Source organism: Sorex fumeus, unplaced genomic scaffold (genome assembly GCF_029834395.1).
Source record: "Sorex fumeus unplaced genomic scaffold, SorFum_2.1 ptg000015l, whole genome shotgun sequence".
Lineage (NCBI taxonomy): Eukaryota > Metazoa > Chordata > Mammalia > Eulipotyphla > Soricidae > Sorex > Sorex fumeus.
Window position 1 is genome coordinate 2,644,668 of NW_026606072.1, and position 20,443 is coordinate 2,665,110.

Below are 20,443 nucleotides of genomic sequence, written 5' to 3' on the forward strand. Positions count from 1 at the left end.
GGTCAGTCAGTCCTATTCTGCACAGAAATGCATGACATGGCAACGACTAAGAGTTTTTCCTGTTCCTTTCTCCCCATAGAGAACATAGCGCACAGCTGGGTAGGCAAAATTGGTGTTTTTCAGGTACTGCATAAATTCCAGGGCTGGGCTTCTTCCCATTAGGCACACTCCACTGAATGTCTTCACCTGCATTGCAAAGCATGGAGGAAGGCCATGGGGGAAAGAACGAGAGAAATTCTTATGTGAAATGTTGACTATGAAGGGTCCTTAGTGACGTCCAAATGAGTGTTCAGAAAACTGAAATATTGAGATTGGCAGAGAAAGGCAGATACAAAGATGTGTCTTTGGAACACAGCAGCATAGTCTAAATAGGCTCCATTTCTGATGTGGATGAGGTTGCCTGCAGGAAGAAGAGAGCATGGAAGAAATGGGCAAGAAGGAACCTATAATTGAGAATTTGTCAGGATAGATTGTGAGCGGGCCTCCAGGTCAGAAGGACCACACTGCAGAAACCAGGAAACTCTTATTCAAGCTGGAGCTGTTGCTTAGCATCATCAGTGGAGGAAAATAACCCATCTCGGCCCTAAGGGAATCACTCACAGTGGTCTTTTGAGGAGGGAGTTTCTAAGGAATGACAGTTTCTAAGGAATGATGTCCAAGTGGAATTACGGACGGGAGATAAGGAAGCATAATTGAAGCACAAAAACTACTCTTGGGAGAGATTCTGCAGTAAGGAAGGCGATGTAGAATGAAGCTTGAAGAGAAGCAATTTCCATTTGCATAGTTCATTAGTTTGCAAAGCACATTCGCAATCATTAACTGACTTGGTTCCCAAGACTCTAGAAGTAGGAAAAGTGAGTATGAGTGCACTTTGAAACAAAAGGTAACCACATCTTGTCCAGGGTTGTCTATAGCAAATAAGTTAAAAAGGAAAAAAAAACACTTGAGTTTAGGATTCAGGTCATTTTGTTATTAATCCAGTGATCTTTTTTCTGTGTCAAACAAGTATTTATGAAGTGCTTGATTTATTTAGAAATCGGCAAGAGGAGAGTATTTTGCTCCTGGTATCCTAAAAGGTTGTGTGCAAGATATTGCCATGTTGAAGTCAAAGCCAGAGAGAGAGAGAGAGAGAGAGAGAGAGAGAGAGAGAGAGAGAGAGAGAGAGAGAGAGATTTCAGGGAGCTCTCAGGTGAGTTAGAGGAACAGACACTGCAGAGTCAGACCATGAGATGGTGGTTCCAGCCTGGCATGACCCCAAATCAACATCACGAACCTGCATGTGGAGCTTCTGTTGAGCTGAGGAGACACTCAAGCTGCCAGTGTCTTTAAGGTGTCTTAACTACTCTCCTGAGGAGAGGAGAAGCCTCAGGCTAAGAACATTTGCCATCAATTGTATTTTGCTAAAAATCAAATAATTGTTTGTATGATTATTTCTACTTGTGACAGTGCTGATTCATTATTTATCATAATTGTAAGAAGGTTAATATGAAATCCATCGAAGTAAAAGAGTCATATTAGGAGCTGGAGACATAGACCAGGGGTAACACAGCCAGCCCAAGATTTGTGCCTGAACAGGGTCCCCTGAGACCACCCGGAGTGATTCCTGAGTACCAAGTCAGGAGTCAGCCCTGAGCAAGCCAGGAGTCAGCCCTGAGCATGATTGGATATGGACAAAAAAAAATGTCAAATTAAAGAAAAATGTCATTTCAGTTTTAGGCCAGGTGGCACACACATGAGAGAACACCAAAATGTGTATTTGAATACCAAAAGTTCAAAACATTCTGGCCTTGGGAATTACTCCAGTAAGAGTAATACATGGTTAGTGCAGGGTAGAATGATATGGTGGCAACTAAGAAGATTCTGATCAATATTTTAAGGAAGTTCAAGAAGAGGAGGTGAGTCTTCCCACTGAAGACGTTGTTTGCATCATTTCTTAGAACAGTTTCAGTTGCAATAATAAGAAGCAAACCAAAAAGGTTGTGCAGTCCAGTAAATTTATTATCGCTTACACAAATGCCTCCAGGATCAAGTCAATGGTTTACCCACAGCCAGAGGAACTCAGCTTCCTTTTTTCTTCCTATCTCAGAAATGCTTTGTCCTCCTGACCCCAAATTGGTTGAGATGGTTTCAGCAGACCTATCATAGCATGCCACACTTCAGGTTAAAGAGGCTTTTCAGTTAGAGATTAAGAGTGTAGAGCACAGAAACTTTTCCTGAAAAGCACCTCCACCAAATCATTTCTCTTTTGGATTTATTTTTTCAAAAATGTGCCATGTACCACACATAGAAAAATCACGTAAAGGGGTATCAAATGGCCAAAAGTAACTAGATTCATTAGGATTCATTCTCAGAAAAAGGGAGTGAGACCCTTTGCTGAAGGATGGATATCTCAGGATTCTAGGGGCTTTCGGATCAGACACAACTGGTTAATGAATATTCAACCTTCTCTTTTACAGCTCATACCAGTGGCTCTGGAATTCCTCATAGAAACTATTCAACATAAGTGGGCATGTCTGTATGTTTAATTAATTTTTTTATTTAGTTCTTCTCTCCATGTGCTGGATTATAGCAGAACGAAATACTTCCACCGCAAAATCAACATCTGGTTTAGTGATGCACATTGGGGGTGCAACTCGGAACGTCTGAGGAGACAAAGATTAAGGGATCATCATAGGATCAAATATAGTTTTCAAAATTATCTTTAGACACTGTGATTTACAATACTGTCACTACAGAGTTCTAGGCATACAGTATAGAGTCCCCATACCCATCACCAGGGGGTAATATCCCTCCACCATGTTTCATAGATCCTTCTCACCTGCCCAATTTCCCCCTTGGCAAACTAGTTTTGTTTTACATTTAATTATTATAGTTTGGATCACATGTTTTGCACTAGTGTTTACTCTTATGATCTTGATCTTAATGTACCCAGGTACCTCATTTCTGCCCCCACCAAATGCGCAAGACTGTCTATGCAGTGTCCCTGTGTTTACTTCATCGTTCAGGAGCAAATATGATTTTGAAGAAATACTCTAAAATGCACTAAAATAAGAATCCAAAAATCTTGTTTTTATTATGCTATTGCTTCCTAGATTGGTCTCTTTCCTCAGTGCTGTATCCAGGTCATGCATACCCGGTCTCTATATAAGTTCTGGTGCCATCTCTTCTGCCCTCTTTTCGTTTCATCACCTGCTTGCCTCCTGGTCCTTCTACAACCCGTGTCTATTGACATCCATTTCTGCCATCACGGGGGATGCTATACTTCAAGTTACCTCCCAACAAAGCAACTTCTTCATTTCTTTACTGTCAAAACTGGAATCTTCATCTCAGTTCCTCTATACGCACACCCAAGCTCAATACCCTAAGCCACCTTGTCACCAGGAATAACTCAATTTCTGACTTCCATGACACCTGCCCTTTTCATGAAAGCTTCACGCTCCCAATTCCTCCATGATCTTCCTCTTAACACTCTTCCTTGCTCGCTCTCCCAGCTTGGAACACATGTTGATGATCAGAACTCCCCTCTCACCTGCCCCCACAATTTGCTTGCATCTCCACCCTTCTGCTCCTGTACCCACACATCCAGCCCTGATCAAAGCTATGCGTGAACTCCACCACAGAGGCGGGTTCAAGGACACCATTCAGTGGAAAGATGGACACCATCAGCGAGCTATTCAGGTTGCTAACAGCTGTTGGTTCCCCAGTTTTTCTGTCCTCTATCGGCTCCCTTTTCTGTTCTAAACATTTGTCATTCGTCTGAATTCCTCCCCCAACTCCTCCGCCTCAAGCTCTATTTTATGGATAATCTTGCCTCATGCTTCTTAGAAGCTGTCAGGCAAGATCTTTCCATGCTCTGTTCTGCTCCCACATTCATTCTTACAGCCTTGTTGGAGGTCCAGAGCATAAAGTGTTTCTATGTGCCATTCAGCTCCAAATTCTCCACCTGGGTCCTTGGTCTTGATATTTCCTCAAGTATGAGTCACTTGTCGGAATCATCCTGTCTTCTTGCATCTGCCATGTCTTCTCAATTTCCTCTATAAATAAACTGGCTTAAACCTACACCCAAATCCAAATTATCCCCCATAAAAATATGTTGATAATCTCTTCCATCCTCCCAGCCACCAGATCAAGGCTTTCCTCTCCGTTCATCCCAACAAGTTGGAGCTTATTGATTGGACTGATTCCCTCTGTCCTCTCTCTCCCCATTCCTGCACCAACCCAGTGGAGTCTGATTTCTGCCTGTCAACCTCCTCACACCGTTTTGGCAGAATCTGCTGCTCACTTGCTAAGTGGAGAATCCACGTGTCTCCCTTTGCGCTACTACTCTTGATGGCAGCTTTGACGCTTTGACCTCTCCCTCTTCCTCAGCCCCTGAATTTCTTGCTTCCAGGAAGCCACATTTCCCAGCACCCCCATCAGGTCCTGGGGCCCCTGAATTTCCTTCCTCTTGTCTCTGCCCCTTTTCCATCTCCCCTATATCTTTCCCACTGCCTGTACTTCAAATGTTCTTTTCCTTTTTTTTTTTCTGGTTCTTTCTGGGCCACGTCCGGTTCTTCAGGGCTAATTCCCAGTGTGGTACTTGGGGGCTGTGTGTGTATGGGGGGGGGTCACTGCTGCAGCTGGGGGCATCTTGCAGTTCCTGTGATGGAACCCCAGACTCCTGGACTCCAGCCCTTTGAGCTGCCTTCCAGCCCCCAAGTGTCCCCTTAAATGTCCATTTCCAGCCCCCCACTCACTCCACTTCCCAGGAGCTTTTCCCCATCTCTCCCCACTTCTGTGTCCATGACTCCCAAACCTCTTCAATACCTTCCCGGGGGATACAGCCTCATCTGTAGAGTAGGGGGTCCATTAACCCCACAGAGACAGAAAAATCGAGTATATTGACTATGGGAGTATGGGTAAAATGTTCAGAACACTGTGGGAAGTGTTTGACGTCCCATTATCACCAATTACTGCCTCCAACCCTATGTCTCCAGCCCCATGGACTGCATGGAGCTATCGGCATTCTGCTGTGTTTCCACATCGTACATTGATCTGGTCAGTGATAGCTCAGCTTGGCCAGAAAGAAGGGAAAGAGAAGAATAAAAATAATCAAATGGGAGGCTGGAGGGATAGTACAGTGGGTAGTTGACCAATAAGCTCAACTTTCTCCTATAAACCTTGATTGCTTTGTGCTAAAATTTCCTCTATCTTCCTCTCTCTTTCAGCTCGATTAAGGGAGGGCCAGCTCCTTCTTATTCTTGTAGCTTTGTTTATTTTGGTTTTAGGTCCACAGCTGTTGATGCTCAGGGGTTTCTCCTGGCTCTACACTTAGGGATCACCTTTGATGGTGCTCCAGAGACCATACTGGGTGCTGAGGATCAAACCCGGGTCAACTGCGTGCAAGGTGAGTGTTCTACCTGCTGTTGTAACACTCCGGGCTCTCGTAGCTTTAATAACCAACACAGCCACTGAGACTTAGTCCTCAGTGGTCTCGAGATAATTAAGGAATAACCCAGCAAGCAAACAATTCATTATTCTGTTTTCATAAGTTGTGAATCTTGGGATTTTAAATCACTAAATTACTCTCTTTCTCTGGTCTGTACAGAACAAAGGAAAACATTTATGACCAGGACTTTAAAGAAAAACAAACACCTCAATAGCATGCCCCAGCAAAAGGGCTCATTCTGCTTCTCTCTGATATGGTTTGTTTGGGGGCAGGGAGACCTGTAACCCTGTGAGATTATAGACTGGGGAGAAGAACACTGTGATGGATCCTTGAACAAAGGTGGAGAGACTGTCACAGCGCCAGTGCGACAGATGCAAGAGACACAAAGTCTAGCGAGAGGGCTTGGCTGAGCGCTTTCATTTCCTCTGGGAATTACAACACCAGAGGGTACACCAGAACTGAGGAGTGAGCAGAAGTGGAGCCGAGAAACTGGTGCTCAGTGTTCTAATGTGAAAGATGGGTTCTGGGGGATGGCTCAGTGACTTGGAGCACCTGCCTGGAGAAGGTGAGGCTGAGTGCTGCATGCCTGGTGCCCCCGGAACCGCTGCTTGAGCCTGGCAGCCTGACTCTCTGTGATCCTCAGCCTCGAAAGGGATTTCTAAGTGCTCTGGCTGAAGGCTGTGGGCTCCAGGAGCACCACAACTGAAAAGACATTCAAGCAGCCCAGGGAGAAAGCCAGACTCCCAGCAAATACGTGTGTAAGCGTGTGCTGATGCTCAGCTAGCCCTGAAACCACTTATTTGAGTTACAGAAGAAGAGCTCGACTCCCAGGGAGCATGTGAGCACGCAATGGATCTGAGGGAGTGTGGTCCCGAGTCAAACAGCCTGGAGTGATACCCCTGTGAGTACTACAGCTACCCATGCAAGGGCACCACAGCCAGTTGGCAGGGTAACCCCTGGTCCTTAAAACAGCCATAGCAACAAGAGAGGGAAGGGGAAGGAAAAAAATCTAAAGGGAGACTGGAAGGAGAATACAGTGGGAAGGGTGCTTGCCTTGCATACGGCTGACCCAGGTTTGATCACTGGCACCATATATGGTTCCTTGAACCTAGTCACTGGCACCATATATGAACCCAGTCAGGCGCGATCCCTAAGCACAGAGCCAGGAAACTAAGCACTGCTGGTTCCAACAAAAAATCAGATGGGAAAGAAAAATTATAAAGGACAATAAAAGATATTAGATCACCCTAATTCTTTTTTTTCTTTTTCAATTTTCTGTTCTTTTCTTTTTTTAAATTTTTATTAGTGAAACACCATGAAGTACAGTTGTAGACTTACACATTTTTGTGCTTGGGTTTCAGTTATACAATGATCGAGTACCCATCCCTCCATCAGTGCCCATTCTCCACCAGCACTGATCCCAGTATCCCTCCCACCCCCATCCCCCCCATCTCACCCTGATTCTGTGGCAGGGCATTCCCTTTTGTTCTCTCTCTCCTTTTGGGTGCTGGATCACCGTAATTCTTAATGTCTGCCCCAGAGCTGATTCTTGTTGAGGGATTGGAGATGTGAAGCTCAGGGGCTAAATCGCTTCACAAACAGTGGCCCACGGGACAGGGGTAACACCTGGTGGCTGAACTTCACTGTTTTCAGGATGGAGAAGGGGAGGATGGTCTGAAGAGCGCTGCGCTGAATAAGAACCTGAGGGTCGCTCTAGCTAGAGGTCAGAATTAAAGCATGGTAACAAGGTACATACTACGTAACGGTTGTGCACAGTGTCCTCGGACGTAAATCTGCTGCTAGTAAATCCTCTCGCTTGTCTGGACATCTAGTTCATGCCCGTTAGACTGCTGGTCCCTGCTAACCAAATCATTTACCATGGCGCTCCCTAGTGGCCGAAAGGCTGTACTGCCGCTTTCTTGTAAAACTTCCTGAGCCCTTTTTTCTTACCTGAGAAAAAACGCCACCTCTGCCAATTAGGAGCCCCATTTGCTTACAGTCCTCGTGGATTTGGTTTACTTCTTCACGGGGAAGAGGCTGACGGCCCACCTGTCAATATATTTTAAGAAAGATTTTCTAGTTGGTGTCCCAATAGTAAAAGACAATTTCCAAGAAAGCAACCCCCAAACAATCAACGCTCTTTTCTCCTACTCAGGCTCTCTGGGATTGAACAAACTGGAATGAAGATTACTTTTGGGGGAGGGAGAGAGGAGTTTTTTTTTATTATTATTCAAACCATTTGTTCATATTTAAATCCATCCGAAATTCCCAAAGGCAAAATGAAGAAGAATGTAGAGCTCAGGCAGGCGCCAAATCTCAGCTTTGCCAACGACTACCCCGGGGGGGCCTGTTTCTTTAATAGCTAAATTTGGGAGTTGACTTTAGGGTGTGGAAATTCTCCTCGACTCTTCACTCTGTTTTGCCCACGTAAAGAGTTCATTTCAAAGTCCAAGAAACGGCTCCGGGGTTGCACAACAGCAGGACAGCCCACGCCTGCGCCGCGGGGCTGGGCTCATTTGTCTTCCTCTTTCTTGGGGTGGAATTTGTTCTCTGCTCCCCCAAGACATAAACTTCCAAGGAAGAGACATCTGAAATGAGTCGACCAGTTCCCCCCTGTCCGGATGCCAAGGAGATTTTGGGCTGAGTCAAGGGCTGGGAACTGCTCCATTTCCAGGTGTCTCCTGCCTTAAAATGCATCATGAATGGGTGGAGGGGTCCTTGTACAGGGTCAAGGACCAAGCCCTGAGCACAGCTGGGGGTGACACAAAAATGAGAGGGGGTGGGAAAGAGAGAGAGACAGAGAGAGACAGAGACTGACGTAAAGAGAGACAGAGAGAGAGGGAGGGAGAGGAAGAGAGATGGTGGTGGGAAAGAGAGAGAGAGACAGAGGGACAGAGACAGACATAAAGAGAGACCTAGAGAAAGAGAGAGGTGGTGAAAGACGAGAGATGGTGGTGGGAAAGAGAGACAGAGAGATAGAGACAGAGAGAAAGGGAGAGTGAGGGAGGGAGGGGGACAGACACAGACAGAGTGAGGAGAGAGAAGGGGAGGGAGAAAGGGGGAGAGAGAGGAAGGAAGGGAGGGGTAGAGAGAGAGAGAGGGAGAGACAGAGACAGAGAGAGAGACAGTGGATGAGGAGGGAGAGGGAGGGAGGGAGAGAGGGGAGAGAGAGAGACAGAGAGACAGAGAAGAAAGAGAGACACAGAGAGACAGAGATAGAAAGAGGCAGAGAGACAGAGGGAAACAGAGAGACAGAGAAAGAGAGGGAGAGGGAGAGAGGAAGACAGAGAGAGATAGAGAGGGTGAGAGCCAGCGAGTATGAATACAAAGGCGAATTCTTTATGACCAAAGGGTTGTCTTGTGAGGGCTGAGTTCTCTGTATTGACAACACACCCCGCAGGGCACGGGGTGGGTGTGGGGTTGGGGGTTGTGGGAGCAGCTGCCCCAGTGAACCCCCCCCCCCCACAGCCCTCCTGCAGCTGCTGTGGTGGTGGCCCTGGGTTCCTGTGAGTCGGAGGGCTCGCTCCTACCACCCCTCCTCCTCCTCAGTTTCCTGCTTCTGCACATATCCGTCTTCCTGCCCTCCCTCCTTGGGCCCCCCACCCCCGCTGCCCTCATCCAGCCTGTTCTCCAGCCAGGCTAGCTGCACTAAACATTGTCCTCGTGGTCTTGCAGTGGCCACGTCTGCATCCATTACTTTTCATTAACGGAAAGAAATATTCACATTTTCACCAGATAGCCGGACAGCTTGCACCTTTGGGTCTCATGTATTAGAGAATGACTAAAATCTTATTTTTTTTTTTCTTTTTCTTTTTGGGTCACACCTGGCTATGCACAGGGGTTACTCCTGGCTCATGCATGCAGGAATTCCTCCTGGCGGTGCTTGGGGGACCGTATGGGATGCTGGGAATTGAACCTGGGTTGGCTGTGTACAAGGCAAACAGCCCACCCGCTGTGCTATCGCTCCAGCCCCAGATGACTAAAATCTTGGAATAAATTTGAACTCAAGTGTGAGAATCAGAAATACTCAAAGATGGTTTGAGGGACCAGAGGTCAGGAAAGTAAAGAGGACCTACTAGAAAGGTTGGGGATCTGGATGGGGAGTTGGGCGAAGGGGCTCTTTGGTGATGTTCAGGATGTGCAGAGGTGGAGTTAGTTGGGCCTCAGCCCATCATTGGCCGGGCCAGGTCCCTCCCTGTCCCTTGCCCCTTTAATCACCCCTGGCCTCCAAGGCTATGAGTAACCGAACAATTTGTCTGCATTCCACAGAAAGAAGCCGAGCTGGAAACAATCGCGAGAGTCACAGGTCACTGCTCGGGAGCGCTGGATGCTGGGGAGAAGCACCCAAGTGCTTGGCCACCAAGTAGGCACGCTCCCTGCTAACCCTTCTTGAGTCTCACGGAGCCGTCTGTTTCTCTTTCTTCTTTGACTCTCTGGGGGTAAATCTGCACCTTCTTGAAGATTATAGCTAGCAGCAATCCATGGCTATTGGGAAGACTTTTTTTTTTCTTTTTGTGTCACACCCAGCAATGCTCAGGGGTTCCTCCTGGCTCTGCACTCAGGAATTACTCCTGGCAGTGCTCGGGGGACCATATGGGAGGCCGGGGATGAAACCCAAGTCTTCAGCCTTGCAAGGCAAATGGTCTACCTACTGTGCTATCACTCCACCCCCTTGGAAGACTCTTAAAAGAGATGCATAATGTGAAAATGGACAGTTTCTCCTCCCTCACTCCTGCTTCAAATAATTTGGGTGATAATTATCACCTGCTGATAATTTGGAGGAACCAGACAGCTTTTCTATGCATGAAAATACACTTATATGTACTTTTAATTAAAATAATTTTTTGCGCCCCAACCGCTATGCTATCACTTCACCCCTTATGTATATTTTTAAAAAGTCAGTCATACTTAGTAGTCATTTGGTTTTTTGTTATACTTAGTAGTCTTTCTTAAGTTTCAACATTTAAATATTTGGGACATAGTTTTTTTATATCAGTACTTGTTCTTAAAAGTCACTGGATAAGGAATTTTGCTCCATGACTTGAAGGCCAGCCACACGTGCTAGGTGAGAAGGAAGCTCAGATAGAGAAGAGAGCACCAAATAAAGGGTGTTGTGAGGCCCCTCCCAGGGTGGGAGAGACATGCTAAAAGTGGTCTATAGACCAAACATGACTGCCACTCAATGCCTCTCTGGCAAAACACAGTACCCAAAAGAAGAGAGAGAGAACAGGGAGGAATGCCCTGCCACAGCGGCAGGGTGGGACGGGGGTGGGGGTGGGGGGGGGGAGGATGGGGGGTGGGAGGGATGCTAGGACCCGTGGTGGGGGAGGATGGGCACTGGTGGAGGGATGGGTACTTGATCATTGTATAACTGAAACCCAAGCACAAAAATTTATAAGTCTATAAGTGTACTTCATGGTGTTTCACTAATAAAAAAATGATTAAAAAAATAAAAAAATAAAAATAAAAATAACATAAAAAAAAGTCACTGGATATTGGGGCGAGAGAGATGGTATAGGAGCTAAGAAGCTTATTTGTATGCCACTAAGCCTGTATTGCCACTTTTTGCATTGCCAGGAGTTATTCTGAGCACAGAGCTAAGAGTAAACCCTGAGCTCAGCTTTTTGCGGGCCACACTCAGTGCTGCTCAGAAATTACTCCTAGCTCTGTGCTCAGAGATCATTCCTAGAGGTGCTTAGAAGACCTTAAGGCATACAGGAGATTGAACCTGGGTCAGCCAGCTGTGTGCAAGGCAAGTGCCTTGTCTTCGATATTAATCTCCCTGGTTGCTATTTCTGCATATGTTAAGGAAGTATTTCCATCACCGGAAATGCTAGGTCAGAATGTATGCAGTTAAATGTGAATAGACAGAGAAAAACTGTGTTCGTGTGTCTTCCATAACAGCATACTTGTGTTCCAATGCTGGGTTTTGCTGCAGGCCGCCAGAGGGAAGTTCTAGGTTACAATTGTCTGTAGCACTGTCACCTGTTGTTCATTGATTTGTTTGAGCGGGTACCAGTAACGTCTCCATTGTAAAACTTGTTACTGTTTTTGGCATATTGAATATGCCACGGGGAGCATGCCAAGCTCTGCTCTGTGGGTGGGATACTCTGGGTAGCTTTCCAGGCTCTCCAAGAGGGGCAGAGGAATCGAACCCGGGTTGGCCGTGTGTAAGGCAAACGTCCGACCTGCGTGCTATCGATCCAGCCTCACATTATAATTACATGTTCCATTTCCACCCGCTTCTCTGCAGATAATTTCTGCTCTTCCTCATAATTTACTTCTAAATATTTGCTCACCTTGGCTGTCTTATGCCAGGTCTATCAAGAATCGCATAAGTTCTCTCTCCTTCCCTGCTCTCAAACCCTGAGGACCTGTTAGTGTAGCCACTGTTCATCTCAGGGGGCTTTGCCAAGCCTGCTGGACCTGCGTGTTCTCTCCCTGAGAGTGGAGGAAGGGAGCGTTTAGCTCCTGTTTGCTCTCTCGACTCCATCTGTCCCAGGCCCCGCTGGCGAGCACAGCAGCTCAGCACTCACCTTGTCCTTCACCATTTCTATGCCGATCATGAGGCCTTTTCCTCGGACATCGCCAATAATTTCAAATTCCTCCCGCAACTTTGCAAGCTTCAGTAACATATAGGTGCCCACTTCTTGGCTATTTTGCTGCATCTTCTCTTCTTGGATCACCTGTTGAGAGAAGGCCCCCGTGACACGGCATTGAAAAAAGAATGTTCCAAAAATTGCCTGAGCAACATGGAGCGGGAAATGCACGGGATCTCCTTACAGACCCCTCTCCGGACTAAGAGAACCCAAAGGCTCCTGTGGTTATACCCTGTGCTACAAAAAGCTTTCTGTAAAAAGGAAAAGAAGACTTCTGGAGTGGAGTGTAGAAGGTCCCAAACTCAGTCCTGGCACTACGTCCCAGAGCACCATGGTGCTGAGCTCCTGGCCATCAGGAGGGAGCTCCTGGAGTCCTGAGTACAGCTGGGACCCCCACTATAAAAAGTCCATGTAGAGGGTATTTATCCAGAACTGCTTCATTCTTTTCCTCTCTTTTTCCTTCCTTCCTTCCTTCCTTCCTTCCTTCCTTCCTTCCTTCCTTCCTTCCTTCCTTCCTTCCTCCCTCTTTCTCTCTTTCTCCCTCCCTGCCTCCCTCCCTCCCTCCCTCCCTCCCTCCCTCCCTCCCTCCCTCTCTTTCTTCCTTTCTTCCTTTCTTCCATACCTGGCCGTGCTTAGGGGTCACTCCTGTCGATGCCCAGGGGTGGATCGAGCATTGCCAAGCATTGAAGCTGTCCTCTTACATACAAGTCATATGTTCCAACCTATTGAACATTTTTTTCTGACCCAAACATCTTTATTTTCTTTTTTAAATTTTTTATAAAAGGATGGTTTAGTAATTTGACTACAATAATGATTAAGCTTGTAGTACTTTAGTACTGATGTACTAAAGTATGGAACTAACAATTGCCTGAGTGTACATAATCCTTCATCCCTGTCCTGATGTCATTTCCAGACTGACCTTCCCCACTCCCAGTGTATGGTACTTTCTTTTGGGGTTGGGGGGGGCGAGGTCACACCATGCTCAGGTTACTCCTGGCTCTGCACTCAGGAATTATTCCTGGCGGTACTCAGGGGACCATACTGGATGCTGGGGATCTAACCCGGGATGGCCACATGCAAGGCAGATACCCTCCCCACTGGACTATCACTCCAGCCCCTGTTTTTTTTTATTTATTTATTTTTTTATTTATTTATTGAATCACTGTGGGAAAGGTTACAAAGCTTTCAGGTTTATGTCTCAGTCATGCAAATATCAAACACATTTCCCTTTACCAATACTTATTTTTTACCATGAAGAACCCCAATAAAACCCCACCCCCCACCCCTCCCCGTCCCTGTGAGGCAGATGAATTCTAGTTAACACTCTATCTGCTTTGATTAGATTCATTGTTTCAATAAAAGATTCACCACTATTATTTAGAGTTTACCCCCCCCCCCCCCAAACAGACATGCTGAAAAAGCATTGTGAAGTGATTTGCTTTCTACAGCTGGGTTCAAGAATTAAATGTTGGTTTTGGATTTCTGCTATTTTACCTATTGACCCTGGAAGTATTTCTACTGAAAGTCAGATAGTTAAGAAATTGGTTTCTGTGTTCTGGAGTCGTGACCGTGCTGGAGAGCCGCTCGCGGGGGGCAACCGGTGGCCTCGGTAGGGCGTGAAGGGCGGAGCGAAACGCCACCCTTCCCATGAAGTTTTAGTCGCCCCCACACTCCCGGCTCATACCTGCTGTCCACAAGGCTCCCATGTGGCCGCCATCTTTCTTTCCAGAGAGGAGAGGGCGAATGGGGCAACACCCTTTCCCCTCCGGCAGACTTGTTGGGCTGGATCAACGCATAGTCCGTTCACTTTTCTGCTCCAAGCTGCTGGGTTCTGCATTAAGTCCTTGTGCTTCTGGGGCCATACTCCAGCCCCTGTTTGATACTTTTTATAATCCAAAGCCAAGGGACTGTGTTTGATATTGTCTAGTCTCTTCTTGTTTTGTTACTCTACACTACACAAATGAGCGAGATCATCCATTATCTGTTCTTCTCCCTTTGGCTTATTATATTTTAACTTGATGCCCCCCCCCCGGTTCTATCCACACTGCAGCAAATCTGATTTTATCCTTTCTTAGAGCTCTTTAAGCTTCTCTTGTGTGTCTAGGCCTGAGCTTCTTTATCCATTCATCTGGCACTGGACTTCTGCATTGCTTCCGTATCCTGTCTGTTGTACTAAGTGCTGCAGTGAACACATGTGTGCACAGATCTTTTTGGGTTAATTTTTTGGTGTGTTTTGGGGTAGATGCTCAGAAGTGAAACTACCGGGTCATATGGAATTTCCAAAACGTCTTTATTCTCAAGGGTGAGTGAGATTTTAGGAATGAGACCAGACATGTTCCAGGGCAGTCTATAACCTAACTTCTGTCCTTCAGGGTTTATTGCGGCGGGCTTTGCAGAGAAGCGGGGTATGGTGGTGAATAAGACAAATGCTCCCAGTGAAAGAAATACCTCAGAAGCTAGCCCTCCTGGGATTCAATCAGACTTAGGCTGGGGTCCAAGCCCCGGCTGCAGGACCTGTGCTGCGATGCACAGGGTCCTTGAAACGGGACTCAAAGATGTAAGATCCTCGGGCCAGAGGGACAGTACAGGGATGAAGATCCTGTGCTTGCCTTGTATGCAGCCAGTCCTGGTTTAATCCCCAGCACTTCTGAGCACAATGCCAGGAAGAGGCCCAAAGTATTGCAGGGTATGGCCCAAAACCCCTCCTCCCAAATCAAATCAAATAAAATCAAATCAAATAATTTTTTCTTTCCCCTCAGAGCAAAGACCTATCATTCTTGACAAGAGAGGTGGAATATGTGACTTTATTTAGCTATAATAACTGCACTTGCCCAGCAAATCTCGAAGCTGTTAGGACTTACTGGTTCATTTAAACCCTCTCTACTTCAGTAACACTGTGCTTGAAAAGTTGGCACCCAGGTGGAAGTGATAGTATAAGTGGTCAGCTCTTGCCTTGCACCTGGATGACCCGGGTTCAATCCTCAATCCTCAGAGCCACATATGGTCCCCCAAGCTTACCAGGAGTGATCCTGGAGCACAGATCCAAGAATAAGCCCTGAACACCATCAGGTGTGCAACAGCGCCCCCCCCCCCAAAAAAAAATTGACACTGTGTACAATGAATGCTACTTGGTCTCACCGCATGATTTAGTCAGATAGGAAGCTACTTTTTAATGAAATGGTCAGCATGTAGTTTCATTTAAAAACACTTTTGTTTGAAAGAGTTCAAAAGATAGCCTGCAGCCTGTGTGAGGCCCTGGTTTTGATCTCTGGCGCTGCATGGCCCTCTGAGTACCTCGGGAGTGGACCTGGGGGCCCCTCCAGCCCCCACCTGGAGGTCTGAGCACTGCACTATCAGGCCTCCAACTAGCTGAGTGCTGTGAGGAGTGTTCCTTCTCTGACATCTGGTCCCCTGTGCACTGCTAAGGAGGCCCTGCCAAGAAGTTTCGCTTTATTTTTGGAATAAATAAATCATGTGCTTAGAAATGATCAAAACGAATTTAGTGGAATGACCCTCACTGTCCCTGTGCCTCACTCACCAAGTTTCTGTTCCTACAAACAGTCACAATTATTGATTTCTTGAACATTTTCCAGAAGCGCAATATACTTATTTAAACAGAAGCATTCAGTAAGGAATTAGTTGTTGTTAGGCATCAATTAAATAATTCTTTGTGCTGAGGCATTAGTTAAGGAATGAAAAATACTTTTTCTTGGGCTGTAGAGATCATGCAGGAATCAGGCACACACGTTGCATGTGGCCAGCCCTGGTTCTTCCCTGGTACAAGTTCTCTTGGTTTAACCCCAGAGGTGGGTGGACCCAATAGTTCCCTCACCTCAGAGCCTCACATCCTCGCCTCAATGGACCCCCCCAGCTCAGTTGAGTGAAATTGCAGAGGGGTACCCTTGAGCTTCCTGAGCACCACTTGGGAGCCCCCCTCCAAGCCCCCCATTTTTCATAGATGAGACTCCGGGTTAGATCCACTGGAGGGGCCTGAGTGATAATTCATAATGGCTACATTACCTAATTATAAAATCAAGGAATGCAATTTCTCTTTAGCCTTTAATTATTTTGTAGAATAACAAAAGGTCACAAGATAACATGAGTCAAGGTCAGCTACACTGTAGCACCGTCCTTCTGTCCTTCATGGATTTCCTTGAGCAGGCCCAGTAACATCTCCATTGTGAGACTTGTGACTGTGTTTGGCATATTGAATGGGCAGCTTGCCAGGCTTTGCCCTGAAGGCGAGATACTCTTGGTAGCTTGCTGGGCTCTCTGAGAGGGACGGAGGAATCGAACCTGTCTTGTTGGCTGGTCATGCACAAGGCAAACGCCCTAACACTGTGCTAAAGGTAAGCTACAACTAGAAATCAAGATTTGCTATTGGCAGCTCTCTGTACAGTATCATGCCCCAGAGGGGCTTTGTCTTTCTTGTACAATACTTCAATCTGATGAAGTATGGTGAATTGGAATACTCACTGAAGATCAAAGTCAAATTCCATGAACCAATAGTGAACTGTCCCTGACCATCAAGCCTTGCAGCGGTGTTCTCACCGGGCATATGGGTTTGAAGTTAGTCATTCTGTGAACCAGAGATGTTTGCACAACCGCCGGAACATACCTCAAGCACCGCTGAGCCAATGGCACAAGCCAAGGGGTTTCCTCCGAAGGTGTTGAAGTGAAGCAGTCGCTTGGCCAAAGACTTGGCTATCTCTAGCAGGAGGGGAAAACGGGTTGGATAAAGATCATCACCTCTCTGGGCTAAGGAGATGGCTCAGGGGTAGGGAAAATGCCTCTCCATGAGGCGCTGGGTTCCATCCCCTGTACTGCACACAAACAACTCACATTCCTGTTTTGACATCTTCTGTTTCCTTTGGAATTGCTTCTCATTTAACATCTCTACAGTATCTCGTTTAACACCATTTCATTGTATTGTATTGATGGGAAAAATAAGTTCCTGGCTGGAGACACTTTCTGTACTGATTTTTCATGTACCCCCTCTTATGCCCCCCACCCCCAGGTCTGTTTGAATTTTCTTCCACTACTCCTGTCTCCTTTTACACCCCGATGGGGTGCAGACTACATGGACCCCATCTGGCTGAGTGTGGGTAAGGGTACACAGGTACCCTGGGACAGAGATCTTGTTATCCAGGTTTAATGTCCGTCCTTCTCCCTAAACTGCAGAATGACGGTGCCCCTGGCCTGGAGCAAGCAGATTGGGAACGGATAAATGGAAGGATGAAAGCAAATAGTGGATGTTAAAGGCTTTTTGATTCTGTTTTCTTTTTTTTTTTTTTTTTTTTTGCAACATACTCAGTGGTGTTTAGGGTTTACTTCTGGATTTCTACTCAGGGATTACTCTTTTTTTTTATTGAATCACTGTGAGAAAGTTATTCATGATTGTGTTTCAGTCATACAGTGTTCTAACTCACCTTCACCAATGTATATTTTCTACCATCAATGTCCCCAGTTTCCTTTCTGCCCCTCAGTCTGCCTCTATGGTGCTCTCTCTCTTTCTTTCTCTCTCTCTTTCTCTCCTTTTAGACTTTGTGGTTTTCAATACAGGTACTGAAAAATTATCATGTATATCCCTTTACCTCCTTTCAGAATTCAGTTCTTGTCCAGAGTGATCATTTAAACTATCATTGTCATAGTGATGGTTCTCTGTCCTAACTGCCATCCCCTGCATTTGTGACAAGTCTCCAACCATGCACCAGTCCTCTTTGCCCTAGTTTCTACTGTCTTTTGGTATTAATCTTGTACTATTTTTATTTTATTATTTTTTTATAGCAAGGATCACTCTTGGTAGAATTTGGGGGCATGTGAGATGTTAGGAATTGAGACTGGGCCAGTTGCATGCTAGGCAAGTGCCATACCTGCTTTGCTACTTCTGGTTCCTTTTGTTTCCTTATGAGAAGTTTGGTGATGTTTTTGTGAACCAAAATAGGAATTTAACTTCTGCAATATCAATTGGCCTTTGGTTTTGGTCTGATTGGTTTTGCTCTACATTGTTTGACTCAGATGCAGTTTCTGAAAATGCCCAACAATGTCAAGTGAGGATTTAAATGTAATGACTTTTATGTTATAGGTGGCACCACATCCAATTTGTTATCACTCACCTGACAGTGAATATCATGGACAGAATCATGTCCTCAACTTAGTCAGCCTTAAACCCAATATGACTGGAAATGGGAACTTGAAGGGGGTACCTGAGGTTAATTAAAGTGCTAAGGGAGACTCACTAATTCAACAGGATTGGTATCTGTGGTGGTACAAGACAAAACTCACTCTGCACAGAAGGACGTGGAGGACACAGCAAGAAGCAGTGTCTGTGAGAGAGGGCTCACCAGACACCAGTCCTGCTGGTACCTTGATCTCCGACTTCTAAGCCCAGAACTGTGAGAAAATAAGTGATTGTCACTTCAGGAAAGCAGCCAGTGGCATCTTGTTATGCTAAGTCTAGCTAACTAATCTAGTAAGAGAAATTCTCTTACTGATTTAAAAGTACTCTTTAATGTATTGTGTAACCTTAAACTCATTTTATGGGAATTTACATGGAAACTTAATGAACTGTATTTCTTTTTGTGTACTCCATTTGTGGGAATATGAATTTACTTCTTAGTATTATGTGTATATATTATGTAACATATATGTAATTTGTGCATAATCACATAATATATAACATATGTAGTAAGTCTAAGTATTATAATTATGTATTACATACACATCTCACATGAAGGATTTAGTAACACAAATTTTTATATTGTTTTCAGGGCAAGTCTATATATTCAATTTGTTAAACTCCCCCTGTACATCTGCAACTTTGCTTTCTGAAGTAAGCTTACTCTTGGTGAGAAAATGAATGTTTTAAGATTTTCAACAAATCATTCATAAAAATGATTTTCTGTAAATTATCACTGAAAGGGAAAGTACTGTTTATTCTTAAGTTCCTTTCACAGAATATTCTGGCTAAATAAGATCTCACTTTACAGTTCTGTTGTGTTGATGAGACCTTAGTAAAGAAAGCCATAACTTTGGACTTTGAGTTGGAGGCCATTGGTGTGACAGAGTAAGATCTATTAAGGACTGTCAGGACTGGTTTCAGGCTGGTTAACACCCTTTGGTGTTGGTTTTGTCTTTGTGGCACGCTTTCCTCTACCTGGTCTGTATAGGGATGGGATAATTTGCTTTCCTGCAGTAAGAGTAGAAAGAGCTGGCTCTCTTCCACCTGTCCCACATCCGGCAGATAGATGGTTTTTCACTTTCCATTGCTTGGAAAATAAATTGTGTAGTTTCCATCACTGCTTCAAATTCTCACATGTTCCAGTATGTGTATCTGATACTGTCGCTAATATGGGAAGCAGGTAGAAAATGCAAACTTCCAGAAGCACCTACCTGGAGTTGTCACAACTGCTGCCATGGGGAAGCCATTTCCAATCCCCTTAGCCATGGTAACAATGTCTGGCAGGACACCGTGGGTTTGGAAACCCCAGAAGTGAGAACCCAACCTTCCAAATCCTGTCTGCACCTAAGGAAAGCAAATTCAAAAGCATTGGAAACCTTTCAAGACACAGTGATTTGGGCTGAGGAGATGGCTCAGTGGATGGAAACACAGCTTTGCATGCAGGAGACGCAGGGCCGCCTCAGCTGTGGCACTGGGTGTGAACCTAGAATGGAACTGGAAATAGTCTCTGAGGAACACTGGCTGTAGCCTTCCACCCTCCAAAATTTTATATATATATGTATATATATATATACATATATATATATTGGCGGGGTGTGGGGAGGCAGAGAAATAGTACAATGGGTAGGGTGTTGCTTGCATGAGAATGAGCCAGGTTAGATCCCCAACATCTCATATGGTCCTCCAAGAAACATCAGGCGAAATCCCTGAGTACAGAGCCAGGAGAAACTCCTGAGCATTGCTGGGCGTGGCCCCAAAGACAAAACAAAATACATATATTTTAAACATATATAATACATTTTATAATAAATATATATTAAACTGATATCCTTCCCTCTCCAATCTCCTCCTCCTCCTTCACTTTCTCCTCCTCTTCCTTACACCATCCTTGTACAACTGTGGTCAACTTAATCCATCTCTTAGCATTGAGCTACTGGAAGTTTCAACTAAATGGTGCAATTCTGACTATGTTTAAATCCTCTGAATCTCTGTTAATTTATCACTCAGATAGAAATACTAACAGTAATCCATCACAGGGATGCCAGGAGTCATGCCAATGTGAATAGAAAAAGGATTGTTATGATTTGCAGTCTTAAAAATGGACATCTAGGGGCTGGAGCAATAACACAGCAGGTAGGGCGTTTGCCTTGCACACTGCCAACCCAGGTTTGATTCCCAGCATCCCATATGGTCCCCCGAGCACCGCCAGAAGTAACCCCTGAGTGCAAGAGGCAG

General features: G+C 45.5%; 1 protein-coding gene across 2 annotated transcripts in view; it reads right to left on the reverse strand.

Moving 5' to 3' along the window:
• Nucleotides 1-1,985: 1,985 nt before the first annotated feature.
• AGXT2 (alanine--glyoxylate aminotransferase 2) overlaps nt 1,986-20,443 on the reverse strand; it is a 59,232-nt gene continuing 40,774 nt past the window's right edge. For both annotated transcript variants that reach the window (XM_056112165.1, XM_056112164.1), the window contains exons 10-14: nt 19,420-19,552; nt 16,646-16,737; nt 11,965-12,114; nt 7,379-7,477; nt 1,986-2,642 (exon numbers count right to left, since the gene is read on the reverse strand). In XM_056112165.1, coding sequence (XP_055968140.1) covers nt 2,535-2,642; nt 7,379-7,477; nt 11,965-12,114; nt 16,646-16,737; nt 19,420-19,552 — 582 coding nt within the window. In that variant the 3' untranslated portion in view covers nt 1,986-2,534. The remainder of the gene's footprint in view (nt 2,643-7,378; nt 7,478-11,964; nt 12,115-16,645; nt 16,738-19,419; nt 19,553-20,443) is intronic.